This window comes from Haemaphysalis longicornis, unplaced genomic scaffold (genome assembly GCF_048455015.1).
Source record: "Haemaphysalis longicornis isolate Haplotype H1 unplaced genomic scaffold, Haemaphysalis longicornis Haplotype H1 scaffold_2, whole genome shotgun sequence".
Classification (NCBI taxonomy): domain Eukaryota; kingdom Metazoa; phylum Arthropoda; class Arachnida; order Ixodida; family Ixodidae; genus Haemaphysalis; species Haemaphysalis longicornis.
Window position 1 is genome coordinate 231959759 of NW_027526295.1, and position 16895 is coordinate 231976653.

The 16895-nt window shown below is 46.6% G+C and overlaps 1 protein-coding gene across 1 annotated transcript in view; it reads right to left on the bottom strand.

Annotated features, from left to right (window-relative positions):
* LOC144168553 (neprilysin-2-like) overlaps positions 1–16895 on the bottom strand; it is a 147231-nt gene that overhangs the window by 47358 nt on the left and 82978 nt on the right. The window contains exon 8 of the mRNA XM_077697510.1: positions 6494–6694. Coding sequence (XP_077553636.1) covers positions 6494–6694 — 201 coding nt within the window. The remainder of the gene's footprint in view (positions 1–6493; positions 6695–16895) is intronic.

Below are 16895 nucleotides of genomic sequence, written 5' to 3' on the forward strand. Positions count from 1 at the left end.
TGTCTCCGTAAGCAGCGTTTCCTCAGTTGACCATGGTACGGCTACACACTATGATGTAAATTGGTTTTGTGTGCTTACATGATCTACCGGAGAACGCATACCTGACAGCCCGCCAGATGCGCATGCGAATATCATACCTCGGATACTGATCAGTACCCGGGACAATCAATGTGGCATAAATTTTACGATCATTCTACGAAAGAGGTACGGTGGATAATACAAATTTATATCCGGGGGATCAGCACGCGACAAAGAATTTAATGTGGGGTCGTCTTGTCCTGAGCTGAGCGCTCGCAAACATTCACCATCTGCTGCATATATCCTCCTCAAGCAGCGTGGCGGCAGGGTTATAGAATAAGCCGCGTCAACGACCATACGGATTTTCGAAACATCACCACATGACACAGGGAACCTGCAGAAACTAGCACAAACTAAAATCAGATGGCTTTATCAGTCACACCCTTCCAACGACAGCTTTTATCCTTTGTGGATATTGTAACCTGTATTTTAAAAAATGTGCCCGCCTTGTGACCAGCTGTTCGTTGAAGTCAAAAAACAAAAAGAAAAGTGAACGCGCAGATTATGTATGTGATTACTAAAACGTTCATTCCTTGATATGGCAGGGCATTTCGCATTCGGTTGGGTCTAGTGAGTCCTACCTGGCTTAAGTTGAGACGAATATCGTTAGCTATTCCGACGCTGCGCTGTTTTTTTTTGTTCCCGTACGAATTACACTGCTTCCTCCTGACCTGCAGACCATTTATTATTGCGTGGTTTCATTACTTTTTATGGTTTTTACTATAAGGCGTGAGTGTGCACATATTTAACGACGCAGAGCCTTGCACTACGCTTAGCATTTCCGCGTGGCTTATATTGCCATAAAATCGCACAAGCAGGTGTCAGGTACTGAATAATCACATCCCTGAAACATATTTTTCCACGACGTATATATTCGAAACGAAGCCGGAATCGTCGTCCGCGCTGCAAGGCGAAACCAACCTCGCAGTGCGGCAGTATCACGTCCAAGCGATGCTATCATAGGATTAACTTCCGCCTGATGTATTTGGGGGTGACAGTGGTGATATATGCTGCTGGCCTGGCGGACGCTCGTAAGAGCGGTCGGGAAGCGCGCAGCACCTTGTCCCTGGATAGTTTTTGCTGGCGTTCGAGCACTATACCAAGCCGCAACTGCTTCGTAAAGTGCCATAAACGTACTCACTTGTTTACAGATGTGACCATAACAAGTTGTTTAGGGTACGTAAAGGCAAAAAGTAGCGAAAGAAAACCAGAAGGTTGCATGAGCCCCTATCAGCAAGCCAGCACTCATCCCGTAGACGCCGCGGAGAACCGGTGGCAGGCGGCGAAGCCATCGCGAAGCTCGTGGAGTATAAGGCTCGGGATTTAGGAACAGGGAGGATAACGCTACATACATCATTATAGAATTTTCTCCCTGCCACAACTCTCAAATATTCACTTGAAAACCGCAGGCTCAGAAATTTCACCGCGTCGACTACTTCCTTTAAACAGCCGTGGAGCCCGCTACACATGCGGCGGCTGGTAACAATAATATCTGGCAAAGCTCGTCCGAGTCAAAACTGACATACAGTCGTCAAAAAAGGATCGTGTACAACGCGAAAAAAAAAAAAAAAGAGTAACGAGCTGCCGCACGAACAAGTGTGTCAGCCCTTGCCCAACCTCTTGAACTCGCCTGAAAATATTTTTTCGGCTTATTTGTCTCCAAACTTGAGGCCCACACAAATATCGCGAACACGCGATGGAATTTCTGCACGTTAACTCGAGAACAATGTAAAACCTGCATCACGTACCACAATTTGCTTGAAAGGAAAGCGTTGCATGCGTTTGCCCTTGTGAACCTATAAACCAGAGCCCCTCCATTTGTCAGCCTTTTCGCGCAGCTATTGCGCCTGCGCACGCCAATGGGGCTCACTATCTCTATAATTGCCGTATTCATGGGAGGTATTCATGGCGTATCCCTAGAGAAGGCAAGCGTGGAAGGAGGCGGCAGAAAGGAAGATGGGCAGATGTGATCAAGAAGTTTGCGGGGATAAATTGGTCGCAGTTAGCACAGGACCGGGATAATTGGAGAGTAATGGGAGAGGCCTTTGCCCTGCAGTGGGCGTAGAGATGATGATGATGATGATCTTTATGATACTCTAGTGGAGTGCCCAAGTACTTGACTGGATGAGTGACACAATTGATGTCGGCGAAAATCTCTGGGGTTGTTGGCCAGTCGCGGTGCCAGAACCCCACACACTTCCCCCAGTTCACCACGATTTCTGTGATAACGCCAAACCGTTTCCCGATTTGTACTACGTGAACGACTTTCCTTGTGACAAAACACCGCAAAATTCTCTGCATAGGCGAGAAGTTTCACTTCAGACGTATGTAAGCGAAAACCTTGAATCTGGGCGTTACTTATAACGTTTACACACAACATTTCAATGTACATGCAAAACACCAATGAGCTGAGTGGGCAGCCCTGGCGTACCGAACGTTGCACGTTAATGAGCGCTCCCAGTGACTTGTTGCTAATTAACCGCGTGGTACACTTGTGGGCCCACTCCTTCTCTATGACGGCTTCCACATTGACATGGTCCAATATAGAGAGCAAGATATCGTGCGAGACCCTATCAAATGCCTTTTGAAGGTCAAGAGAGATGCGACGTCAACTCTCGTGGCATCACACCACTCAAGTACACACCTCGCTGTGTGTATGTATGTTCGTTGTGGGGGTGTGACCTTTCATGACACATGTCTGACGGCCAATAAGGAGTGTAATTACCGTTTGCAGCCTTTGTGCAAGCACCTTCATTAAGACATCGTAGTCTACGTTCGTCAACTCTATTGGTGCACGAAGACGCGGGTTCGATTCCCGGCCGTGGTGGCCGCATTTCTGATAAAGGCGAAAAGCAAAAACGGCCGTGTGTACCAGATTTCGGCGCACGTTAAAGATCCCCAGGTGGTCAAAATTAATCCGGAGCCCTCCACTACGGCGCGCCTCATCGCCTGCGTTGCGTCGGCGCGTTAAACCGTACAATCAATCAATCAATCAACTCTATTGGTCGGTACGACGTGACCGACTAATTTTGCGGTTTCCTTGGTTTTTGGTATCAGAACCATGTGCGATGATGACTACGACGGTGGAAGGATTTGCAGTCGGGATGCCTCATTAAACATTGCCGGTAAAACAGGGGAAACCTTACCTTTGAAATGTTTTTAAAAGCCCGCACTTAGCCCGTCTGGGCCGGGCGACTTTCGTGGGTTTAATTTTTCTTTAGCGACCTTCACTTCTTTAACCGATATGGGTTCTTGCAAGCTGTCTTTAGTTTCATCCTCAAGACATGGCATGCAGCTAAGACACTCACTTCGAAAGGTTTCTAGATTACATGACCGATACGCAAATATCTTTTCATAATACACAAAGAAAAACTGGTGAATGTCTTCTTTTTGGTTTGACGTGCGTCCTTCCCATTCAATTTTTTTCGATCGTGTTTTGTCGAGCACGTGCCTTCTCAATTCCAAGCGCCCGTTTTGTGGGCGTCTCGTTCACCGTTAATCGCTCGGTTCTCACACGAAAGAGTGTTTCGCGATAGCGTTCTTCGTCCATTAACTCATGTTGCTGTTTCTGCTTGCGCATGTTATCTTTAAACAAACCTGGCGTTTTCGTTTTCTCTTAAGTTAATCTTTGTAGATTATGGCGTAGCATCCTTTCCTCTATTTTTTCCTGGTACCGTACGCAGCTAGATCTTTCGATGGCTTTAATTTGAATTGTTTCTTTAAATAATTCCCATAGTTCTCCAATTTTATTATCCTCATTTTCTATTTCTTCAACTTTTTTCCTTTAACTATGTCGGTGGCCATTTCGTCCTTTAAAAGTTTAGCATTTAATTTCTTGAGATCCCAAGAGAAGGTCGTTTTCTGCTTTCTGGGCTCAACGCTACATTTAACAAGGCAGTGATCTGAAAACGACACTGGATGTAATCTGTACGATTGATATTCGGGAATTAATTCAAGTGACACACACAATCTGTCTAGGCGCACGTGACTAGTTCCCTGAAAGCGCACATCTCGACCGCTTTCGAAGCATTCTTTCACACCTACCAAACCAAATTCGTCAATAAGCTCGGCCAGCAAGTCGGTACTTGCGTCCTTGTAAGACGCGTCTTGTCTTGCGGGGATAACAAACACTTGTCCCCCGTCATCAGAACTTGCCTCTCGTCAGTGAGGTATTGACGAAGAGTGCGAAAGAAATTCCGTCTATCCTCTCTCACATTCGGCGCATAGGAGCAGATAACACGCCATTCGACGAACCCGAAATCACACAACGAAATGACCGAAAGCGCAAAATCGGACACTTTCTACGCTCAGGCCTGAATTCTTTTTCAGAAAAAGCACACAGCCTGCGGAATTTTCTATAGCATGGCTGACACGCGAAATACCTAGCCGTGAAACGCGCACCATGCTTACGGTCTCGCCCTCGCATTAAGCTTTTTTTCTCCTGCAATGCCAACACGTCCAGATCCTGCTCAGTAAGTAGGCGGTACACCTGGCTTTGCTTTTTTTTTTTTTTTTTTTTTTTTTTGCAGAGAGCTCTCGAACGTTTAGCGTAGCAAAGGTCAAAGGGGCGTCAGGAGGCATTTAAAAAACGAGGGGTTGAAACCGGGATCATGATCTCGTTACGACGTCGCTAGGGGTGTCCGTCCGCTGTTTGGCCTTCCGGCCCTTTTGGCTGTCCCAGCGTTGTATCCGGCGGCTTGTGGTCGGCACGAACGTTCAGCCGTAGTTGTGAGGACGACCGCCGCGCGACTGTCGCCCTTTGTGGCGGCTCTCCGGTGCCTCTTCCTTCCGGCCCCTCCTTGTGGCCAGCCTCGTCGTGGTACCGCTTGGCGGTCGCCTTGACGTTGCTAGCAGGATAGGTGGCGTTCGTTTCCATACCGTGTTTTTCGGACTCCTCCTGTATGACTTCCGCAGGGAGACGTATCGCCTGTTCGAAAGGCGAAGGTGGAAATTCCTCTGTCGGTTGCTGGCCGTTGGCTGGGTCCTTGGGATCATGGCTAGTGGGTCCACCTGAAACCGCCGTCACCTCCACCGTCGAATCGTCCCCCTCCCCTTTCGCAGCTTCCTCCGCTTCCGGTGTGTCCATGACCAGCTCAGACGAAGCTTCCCTCTCCATGGTCGCGGTCACCTTAGCGTATGTCTTGGCGCATTGTGCGTCTTGGTGTTCGACGCGCCGGCACCGGGAGCAGCGTGGAACCTGGAGTACCTGCGTACGTTGCCGGTGGTGTGGGAGCGCAGGCGCTGCATGGGACGCCCAGGGGCCACGACGAGAACCAGTTTGCCTGCGACTCGGATTTGGCAGGGCAGGTCGACAACCTTCAGTCCGCACTTTATCTTGTGGAGCACGGTGCAGGTGGTGGAACCCTTGTTGCGCACATTTGCACGAGCCAGCATTTCCAGGTTACTTCCGTTACTTCGCCGTATGCCGCAAACGCCGCCCTAATGTGTTGGTCGCAACACCGTACAACAGCCAGTGAAGTTTCAATTTCACTTCTAGGTCCTGCGGGTCGATTCTTAAGCCGCGTCGTCCCACTTGCAGTTCTCCGGTCACAAGCATCTTTTTCGTCGTTTCGGGCTGTTAAGCGCAACCGCCCAGATGTGTTTTGTCTGGTATGCCCCCGAGGCAACTACCTCGGAAAGCATATCACACTTGGCCACCGTATCCCTGAAATCTTCTACCCAAAAAGGTCGAGCGCGCATGTCACCAAGAAGATAAACTGTCTTCAATACGATAAATCAGGTTGGAAGGGAGGGCAAAATAATCTGGTACTCTTCGTTATAATTCACATCGATCCTGTTTCCGCGGTTAGGCTGCGCCGAAAATGCCGCCCCTTGGAAGCACAAGATCCCACGTCCTTTCACAACGGTGGCCGGAGGTGGAATACTCGGCTACGACCGGGAGTCAGTACTCGGGAGTCAAACGGCTTACTCACCCGCCTGTTACTGTGGGGAGCGGAAACACGTCACCTGCTCAACACGCAACACATGATAGGGTACACGTTGCACCTGCTGGAGCCTAGTTTACGTGTGGGCGTTCCGTTGGTTCGTTCTGATTCCTCGATTTGTTTCTTCGACGTTATAGCAACAAAGGTTATAGCAACACATTTGCTTCTTCGTCGTGATGGTCATGGAGGTTGCGTACAGCTTCGCTACCTTCAAGTGCTACGCGTTAGTGTGAGCTTTGTTTATTTTTTCCCTGTTATCTTCTTAAAAAGTTTGCGTCAACGCTTTTTACGGGAAACATTGTATGAAGTGGGTGGACACGATGTTTTTCCGTGAATGTTGCCAACGTGATAAGAACAAAATACCGACGTTGGTAAAGCATGGCCATTGCAAAACAAAAAAAAAATTGAAGAAACCGCATTATTGCGCCCGAAGTGATACGTACACTACTTCCCGTTTACGGCTAACTCACCAGAAACGGTGGCATCATCAGAGATGTGGGAATGTACACGATGTGGTAGTAGGGCAGAAACATGGCGTTCACGAGGGGAACGCGGAACCAATCGTCGTCCTGGCGTGCCACCGACGTCTTCAGCAACAGGTTCCGACTCTCACGCAGCTTGAGCTTGGTGCGGATGTAGGCCACTCCGAAGGGAGGCTTCACCGTCTCGCGCTGGTGTTGCACACAAAAAAAATCGGCACTATAAGTTACTTGGCCAGGTACGATAACACAGGCGCTCACAGTAAAAAGGCGAAGGAAGCAGTACAGAGATAGTGCTGTGGGTCGAGAAATTCAACGAATTAGATTTCTTTTAGCTAAGGTTAACAACAGTGAATGCGACTAAGCGGACAACTGAAGTGTCTAGACACCTGTTCATGAAGATCGGGGAACGCAGTGGTAAAAAAACTTGAGGGCTAACTATAAAACACGTTACCATCATTTAAAAAGCAGAGGTAGCCAGGATCATCAAAAATGAGGCAGGCCAGGCAGAAACTAAAAAATTGAGACAGCGAGACAGAGAAGAAATAATTAGATTGGGAGAGGACAAGCCCCTCCTGATTTGGCTGGGGAAGTGGGAAAGGAAAGAAAAATGAAATCTTAAACGTCATTCGGGAGTACAGGGCAAAGAAGTATGATATCATAAAGGAAAAAAGAGTGCCGCATTGCCTTTTAAAGCTATATAAGGTTCATTGAAAATAAAGGTCTTTACAACGAAGAATAAATCCCCTAAATGGGGGGACGTGTGGTCTGCAGAAACTCCACAAAAACGATTTCGCGCGTTTTGTTGGAATGGAATGGTACCCACGAAAATACAACATCCACCTTCCCCAGGCCCAAAGATTTAAACTACGAAAGTGATACAAAGAATGTGAACTAAGAAAATGTGGAGGTGATGACGAATGGATTGGAATTCTTTCGGAGGCACAGCAGAGAAATAAATACAGCGAAAAACAGCAACAACCTTCTGTGAACAGAATTTAATTTCAATCTTCCGCTTAATAGCAGCGCTAAAATCAGAGGGGTAGCATAGTACAGACGCGTAGCTTCTATGGGGAGATAATGCATGTGTCACCACAACGCAAAGGGTGCACCAGATCAATCAATCAATCAATCAATCAATCAATCAATCAATCAATCAATCAATCAATCAATCAATCAATCAATCAATCAATCAATCAATCAATCAATCAATCAATCAATCAATCAATCAATCAATCAATCAATCAATCAATCAATCAATCAATCAATCAATCAATCAATCAATCAATCAATCAATCAATCAATCAATCAATCAATCAAATTATAAACGTACCCAGGAACAGCCTGACTGCCTTTGTGCTGGCGCATGAAAACAAAAACAAAAACGAAAAACACGCAAGCTACGGTGCCCACACCTCACAAATAATGCAATTAAGGGACAGCGTTGCAAACACACATACAAAAAATAACACACTGTCGTACACCTGAATGTACATGCACCCACAAAAACTACATATACAAACGTACACATGCACGCAAAAACAAGTGCAGCGCCTTGCCGTAAGGTATGTGACACCACGGAAGTGGTCGTCATACACAGATAGTTTCAAAAACATACGTAAATGATAGCAATGTTCAGTTGTTTGCGGAAACGGAGTGTTGGCGCTGGTGGTGGTGTTGGTGATGATGATGATGATGATGATGATAATAATAATAATAACAAGAACCAACCCACCGACTAACCAACCAACTGACTAACTATGTAACTGACTGACTGACTGACTAACTAACAAACTGACTGACTGACTAAAAAACTAACTGACTAACTAATTAACTGACTGACTGACTGACAAACTAACTATCTAACTGGCTGACTGACTGACTGACTAACTAACTGACTAACTAACTAGTTAAGTAAGTAACTAACTAATTGACTGACTGACTAACTAACTAACAAGCTAACTAACTGACTAAAAAACTAATTAACTAACTGACTGACTGACTGACTCACTAACTAACTAACTGACTGACTAACTGGCTAAGTAAGTAACTAATTGACTAACTAACTAACTCAGTGACTGACTAACTAACTAACTAACTGACTAACTAACTAGCTAAGTAAGTAACTAACTCAATTGAATGACTGACTGACTAACTAACTAGCTAAATAACTGACCAACTAACTGACTGAGTGACTAACTAACCGACTAACTAACTGACTAACTAACGAACTGACTGACTGACTAACTAACTAGCTGACTTACTAACGAACTGACTGACTGACTGACTAACTGACTGACTGACTAACTAACTAATTAATTAACTAACTGACTAAGTAACTAACTAGCTGGCTGACTGATTAACTAACTAACTGACTGACTGACCGACTGACGGACTAACTACCTATTTGACTGACTAACTAACAATCTGACTGACTGACTGACTAACTAACTGACTGACTGACTGACTGACTGACTGACGGACTAACTAACTAACTAACTAACTAACTGACTGACTGACTGACTGTGACTGACTGACTGACTGACGGACTAACTAACTAACTAACTGACTGACTGACTAAATAACTAACCAACTGACTAACTAAATGAATAACTAACTAACTAACTGAATAACTAACTAACTGACTGACTGACTGACGAACTAACCAACTAACTGACCGACTGACTGACTAACTAACCAACTGAGCAACTAACTAGATGACTAACTAACTAACTAAGTAAGTAGCCAGCCAACTAACTAATAATCACCTACGTACAAAAAAAACTGTCGTTCCTTGATACGAAGTGATTTGGGCCTTGAAATTAAAGTGGAGGCGGCCCGTCTGGTTTAGTTCGCTGACGTTTTCGTTACTGGGAATGCTGGAGGATGACAACACTGGGAAGCCTCAATAACGCCTAAACGTCAGCACTTACGCGAGAAGCTGGACGTAGAGGTTCCTTAAAAGCAGAAACCATTGACAGCGTTCAAATGAAAAAAGTTATAAAAGTCATGGCTAATCGCTTGTAAGAATGAAATCGGCTTTAGAGTAGCTTAACATTCTTCAGCTTTAATTAAAGCACGGAGCAACTGTATTACTAAAAATGGTGGCCACTTAGCGAGAATGGTAATTTCCATCTGTTTTGAATGCTGCCTGCTTTGAGTGCGGCTAACGCAACATGACAGGCAAATACCTCAATTTGTTCGCGTGGGTGATCTTTTCGAGCTAAGCTACGTTCCTGAACAACGGTCAGCGCTTAAATACTAGTCTCCCCTACAAACAGGCGTAGACGAACTGCGGAACACAGCCGCACCGGTGCATTAGGTATGTGCAGCAGAATGCTACAGTGGTTGCACCACTCTGGCAGCGACTGTGATCGATAACCTTCGTGAGCGACAAGGGAAAGTGAAGTAGACCGACCAATTTTAGCTCAGTGTATAATCCCGATGTACTACCTCCGCCGTGCTACCCCTGCAGCATATTGACTCAGTGGCTGAATCCCGAGTCTGGCGAAGGTGTGACGTGAAGATACGCTCCCAGAAAGGCGTGCGAAAAAAGACAAACGCGAGGGAGTCCGTGAGTTGTATATTACGCTAGGCCTAGCTGGGAGAGCTACTTCGCGAGTTTACCGCAGGGCCCCCTCGGGAAATGGCCAGTTTCTTGACGTAATCCACAAGAGCGAAAATGTTGTTACTAAGAATGGTGGTTCGTGCTACAGCGCTCCGTAATTCTTTATGGCCCACGAGGCATCTCCGAACAACTCGAGTTTTTGGAAGTGGTTGGTCAGGCATCGTGGTGGTTCATGAATAAAATATCCAAGCTCGAGCGCGAACATCCACGAGCAGAAGAGAAGACCAGACTAGAGCTCGTTCCGTCTTCTTTTGAAGTGTGGCTCGGAAAGTTTCGCGCTTCGCCTCCGGCTCCTTGAAATATTGTATAACTTGTTGCCTTGCTGTAAATCAGCGCAAATGCAAGATGCGCGTTGTCATCGCGCCAAATTTTCACAGTTGTAGTAAGCCACAGCGTTTTCTGGTGAAAATAACGATAACAATAAATAGAAATTTCAGACCATTAGTAATGGTTTTCACCACCTGCAGCCCACAATTTGGCACAAAATGTTTGGCCTTTATCAGAGGCACCCTATTATCCGAACGCTACAACTCACACATTATTTCTACGGTCTTGAACAAAATAACGATTTTTCGGGAAAAATTTAATTGGTGATGAACATATTTCACTGAAATTCGAAATCTAGGTTCCAAGAAATTACGCATAAAGTCTATCTGTCTGCTCTGAAAAGTAGTTATAACCACTTATGTGCAGCTCATTCTATATTTCGCTGTGCCTCCATTTAGGCTTTCAAATACAGATCACGTCGTCAGTATGTTTACTGTTGCCAAGGCTACCGGAAACACCAATCCTTTGAAAGTGAGCATGCGGGTATCCGGGATTTTATGCAATCGTACAGGATTGATTTAAAGCGTTTGACAGCACTTGAGGCTCTGATGATTGACTACAGAGGGTTTATCGGTACCTTTCACGGTAAATGTAATGCTGTAATGCCTCTTTTTCTGTCACATTGGCAGGAAAGAGAGAGAGAGAGAGAGAGAGAGAGAGAGAGAGAGAGAGAGAGAGAGAGAGAGAGAGAGAGAGAGAGAGAGAGAGAGAGAGATTAATGACAGTTTACGTTTTGCGCATGACATGAAATCTGGGGCTTAAAAAGCACTCGTGTGAACTGTGGTAAGATCCAGCAGCGAGCCGTATAATAGGAGCTGAAGTCAATAGTACGAGCAGCGCACCTTAAGTATCTGAGGATCGCTAAGGAAATGGCAGAGAGCGCTCGCTCTATCAGAAGAACCTGTAAAGTAAAGGAAACCAGAGCTTTAAGATTGACGGATTCTGAAGGAAACCGTGGTAACGTTCGCCCAACAACTTGAAATAAGCCTTGTCTAAAAGTTTCAAAACAACCTCCATAATCAACCATGCCGATTGCATAGTTTAACAATAGACTGTAGGATCATCACTGGCACACATGAAGGTAACCTAACGTTTACATTTACTGATGCTGGAAGTTTCATAAATATTGTTTAGACGCCCTAGCACGCGGGTACATTTTAGTGAGAAATCTTGGTGGGTATGGCTCGAGGGATATGTAAGAGAGCTCCGGAGCGAAGCTCACGCTTTGCATGTTTTAGACACTGCGAGGAGTTTTGTAAACCACTTCTGACACCTTGTTTGAAAATTGGCGGACGAGAATCGCCAGAAGGACGACCTCAATATCGCGCCAGTAGGTGACGCAGCTACATAGCGAAACACGCCTCAACATCTACTTGGATGCCAACATTCGGTTTGGTATTTTAGCTGCCTTGATGACGATGCACTCTTTTTTATCCTCCTTCCCTTCATCCGCCTCAATTAGGAATTTTTATTCAGTATTTGCTCCAGCAGCATCGCCAAACCTCGCAAGTGAATGTTTTGAGATTGCAATTTCCTAAGTATGAAAATGACCGGGGACAGTTCGGTGGCATTTCGGCTGGCGTACCCGCAAATTTTCCCGCCATTTTTCCGCGGGGCTACCATGGTTGCCAGACCAGGACTGCCCTCTGTTGATTAGCTCGCATCATCCTTAAAGGCCGCAGATCTGTCAGCCCGCTCTGAATACAAACCCCTGCGCGCTCGCCGCGCGGGCTCGGGCTCGAGCCCGGGGTTTTTTTTTTTTTCGCTTCGTCCCCACGGGAGGTACTACAAACGTATGGGGCCCGTAAAGGCCGTGGATCTGTCAGCCCGCTCTGGTTACAAACCGCTGCACGCTCGCGCCATGGGCTCGGGCTTGAGCCTGTTTTTTTTCCGCTTCGTTCCCACGGGAGGTACTACAAACGTATGGGGCCCGTAAAAGCAGTCCGTAAAGGGGAGGGCAGTCCTGGTCTGACAACCATGGGGACGAAGCGAAAAAAAAACCCTGGGCTCGAGCCCGAGCCCGCGGCGCGAGCGCGCAGGGGTTTGTATACCCAGAGCGGGCTGACAGATCTGCGGCCTTTACGGATGATGCGAGCTAATCAACAGAGGGCAGTCCTGGTCTGGCAACCATGGTAGCCCCGCGAAAAAATGGCGGGAAAATTCGCGGGTACGCCAGCCGAAATGCTACCGACAGTTCTTATTCGCCTAATTTTTCACCCGGTGCCGCTTCATTCACAAAACAGGTGAATTCAAGAACTCCATACACGGGCTTTCTCCGACCGCTGCACTGCCCTGCACAACAGTAAAACTGAACTTATCTTTCCTAACATATCAGCCCATAATTCGTCCAATCAGAGACTGCGAGCCTTACGTTTTGCCTCTCGCCCTTAACTACCTGCACATCTTGCAGTGTACAGAATTAGCCGCTTCTTTGAGCTTTTCTCATTAAGCTTTCTGTCACCACGCGTTGAGTCACCTCAGTGAGATTGCGCCTGCCCGTCCTTGTACTCTTGCCTCGAAGCGCCGCCTGAAATCGTGTTACTACTTACCTAAGTTGACACTATAATACATAATACGGCGAAGAGCCCCATGCACGGCTCCGAAACATTTCGCCGAAGCAAAAAGCCTTGTCTCATTGTATTAGACTTCTTGCTGCTCCTGGTTCATTGAATGGCTCGGCACTTGTCACTTTCGGTTTAACCCCAAAATGGACGGTGCCGTGCAAATGCCAATCTTGCTACGGCTATAGTGCAGGTGTTTTCAAGGTTCGGACATTTCCCCCAACCTCTTCCCCAGTGCCCACGAACTGTCAAAGCAGTAGACGGCGTTGGGCAGTTCCGGCGAGCACGCTTTGCAAAAACTTATCCATAGTATCTTTTTTTTATCCTTAATTCAATACGAGACAGTTGGGCTCATCGGCAAAAGTGCATACTCTCCAATACAAATTTTTGGTGCGTTCAGTCAAAAAATATACATATACAAAAATGGCAAGCCAATGAAACCGAATAAAGTAACGGTAACCACCATTTTTCCTCCTTCAGGAGGAGCAGCTTCATGAAAACTAGGACAGCGTTGTCATGTTCATGTTTTCCCCGTCTCCTTAATCGGTAGTACAAGCTGGAAACATTGTATAATACCCTGAAGTGTGTGAAGGTATGCTCATATCGAAGCTGTATTACCTGCAAACAAAATTAACTCTTTCCGCGCACTCTGACACAGCAACATACACATAATTGTTTCAGTCTACGTAAACTTGGGTATTGAATTCAGGGTCTAGTTGACAACCGCACAGCAAACGGTGATCTGGGTATGCCTTGGTTGCGAATTTCGTAGTTATAGTCGTAATAGTGGGAGCACGACTTTTGCTGAGTCGCTTCCGTTTTACAGCTGTATTTCTAAATGTGATGCGGCAATTGCTTCAATTATCCAAAGCCGCGTATCACAACTAAGAACAGCAGCAAAACCAGCTTGCATGATTTCATATTCGCAGAGGTTTGGTTCAACAAAGTACAGTGCATCAAGCCAACATCCATACCTGTGGCTTAGGGACATAGAAGACACAGTTGAAGAAAACAATGAGCTCGAGTAACTAGGTGTGAAATTTCCCTACACCCTTCAGGAATATCAACATTTTTTTTAATGAATTGCCTGGCACTCTCCTGTACAATGGTGGAAAAAAATTATTTTAAACATTTAAAATGAACTTTTGGCAACAGGTATCCCTGTCAATTTTACCAAATCCTCTTGTTGCAGCTGTAATTTTATCAACCTCGCTATCCTTGACAAAGAATAAAGCAAAAGAATTGCTTTAATTTATGAAATTGCACTCAAAGAACGCTAGCAGTGTGTAAAGGTTGGAGGGCAGAACCTCAAATTCTCGCCCAGTTTAACTAGGCAGCATGCAGAGACGCTTTTGCATGTACAGTTATGGACAAATGAAACGCCATCACGAAACTATGAACCAGAATACACAAAAAGCACGATTTATTTCCATGCAAGTCAAATTGACGCTTGGCTTAATGACAGTAACAAAGTCGGGAAATGTGGCTTACCAAATATACCAATAGCTCTCCATAATTGGACCTCCACGAACAATATTTCTCGTTTTTGCGTGTTATGGTTAATATTTTCGTGTAATTTGTCCATGACTGTACGTGACGAGCGAGTGGAAACGCCGTATAAGCAGCAGCCATTCCCTGCACGGCTTCTAGCGAACACGTACCGGGAGAAAAGTACGGAAAAAAGAAAGGAACAGAGGGGCGGACAAGGGGAAATGGTAGGAGTGGCAGTGGTGCCAGATGCAGGAGCACGGCTGCTTGGGAAGCTAGACAAGTCAGAGAATCCCATCGAGTGCGCCGTCCGCCTACTCATGTTGTGTCCTGCCTAAGACGCGTCTACGTGACCCCTGCCACGGCAACGCAATGCTACCCGTTCCGCAAGCGCTAATATCGGAGGGGGCGATTTGGGCCAGTCACCGACGCAAGATGGGGACCGGGAGGAGACGCCGCAATGCCATAAGGCAGCCTTTGGGGATGGGAGGATCTGTTTGTACAGTGTCAGAGAAAACCGCCATGGTGTAATGCACCCATATTTGCATTAATGATAGTGCTGACACTGAACTTCGCATTACTTTTGTCTGATCGCTCTCAGTAAAACAAGAGGACCACAATAATGCGCTCGACCGCAGAAAAATGTTTCCGCTCTCGCAATGCCCCCTTTCATTGTGTTCGCCCTATCTTGCGCACACGCGCTATCGGATGAAATGCTCGCCACATTCGTGGTACAGGGCTGTTGACGCCAAACTTCCACGCAAAAAAATTCCCCGCATTTCCCCGAGGGGAAGAATGTGAAAGTGCGAATGCACGAGTTGAATTTGCGCGGTTCGGTAATGTTCGCGAAACAGAGATCACACACACACACACAACTACAAAGAAAGAAAGATGCATTTATTCACAGACACCTATTTGTGTTGTCGTTGTACTTGATTGCTAGAGCGGATCTCAGCTTTGAAATTTCGTGCCAGTACTCCTTTAAGCGGGTGCATTAGCCCTTCTCACGCCCGATTCTTGGCCAATCCCCCACGTGGGTATGTGCCATGTCAGCGGCCAGGCAGCGCGCGCCTATCTCCCCCCGTTGCCAAGGAAGACGAGGAGATTCCTGGCCAATCCCCCACGTGGGTATGTGCCATGTCAGCGGCCAGGCAGCGCGCACCCATCTCCCCCCGTTGCCAAGGAAGACGAGGAGCGCGCGCACCCGCAGCTGTTGCTATGTGGACGGCGGCGTACGCTTCAGGCTCGCTTAAGAAGTGCATTCGCACTTAAAAAATCTTGTTGAGTGAGGAATTAATGCACAAAACGTTCAGGACGAATTCCAAGAAATTACGTGTACTATATAGCCCTTCCTTCCAACTAAAGCTTACTGCGGAAATGCTGCGACTACACACAGTGATTGCTCACAGTATAAAAAAAAATGAAAACCGTGAAATATGCGAATTGAAATTTAGACACGTGACAACAAAGAATCAAAGCAAATTTGTAAAAGGGAACTTCTTTACGTGCATGGAACATTCACAATTTGAAACGTAGTTCGCTTTAACATCCTCTCGTCGTTTTTTCGCGTCAAGAAATTGGCATCATGATTGGTGCTTGTCTTATCTACATTACCTACTTCAATGCAATCCAGCTCCATCCAAACAAATTACGTCCTAATTCCCAAACCTACCATTCGCCCTAGAAACCCGGCATGCAGAGCAAATCGTTACGCGCAACCGTCACCTACCCAAGATGGTGGTACCGCAGGGCCGTGCACGCTTAAGCTGAGTGACGTAAACTTACGCACTAATCTCCTAACGTGCAGTGGGTGCTATCGACCGTGGCGTCCGCAGCAATGCGCGAGACGCAGGCATGACCTGGCAACGGCGGCTTCCACACAAGCGTCATGCCCATTAAAAAGACGTGGCGCTGGACCTCAGCCGCAACTTTTAACAGTTGATGATTATTTCACGCTGTAATTTAAGGATGATTTCACGCTGTGCAGCGTGAAATCATTATGTGCGCAACTGCTGTACTCGCCCTGTCCAGGTACCACGGTAACCTGCGATAAGCGCGTCCACTCAGTTTGTTTTTGGTTGCTGCCAAGTTCCCCCAGTGCACCATGTTCAATACAGCTGACGGCTCAATACATGCTACAATTTGCTTCACCGCAAGTATACTGAATGTGCGGTGGTGCACTTTTTACAGGCCATTATGTGTCTGATGCATGCGAAGAAGCTCGCCCGGTCAACATGCCCGATACGCGGGTACTGTTAAACATTGGGACACAAGTACTACTCCAGGGGCCAAAAACTCATTCGCGTTGGAGGCTTGAGGTGGACTAACACGAACCCTATAACTCGTACGAACTTTCGTTGCCAGAGACTCGAGTGCCCTGGAAGGTCAG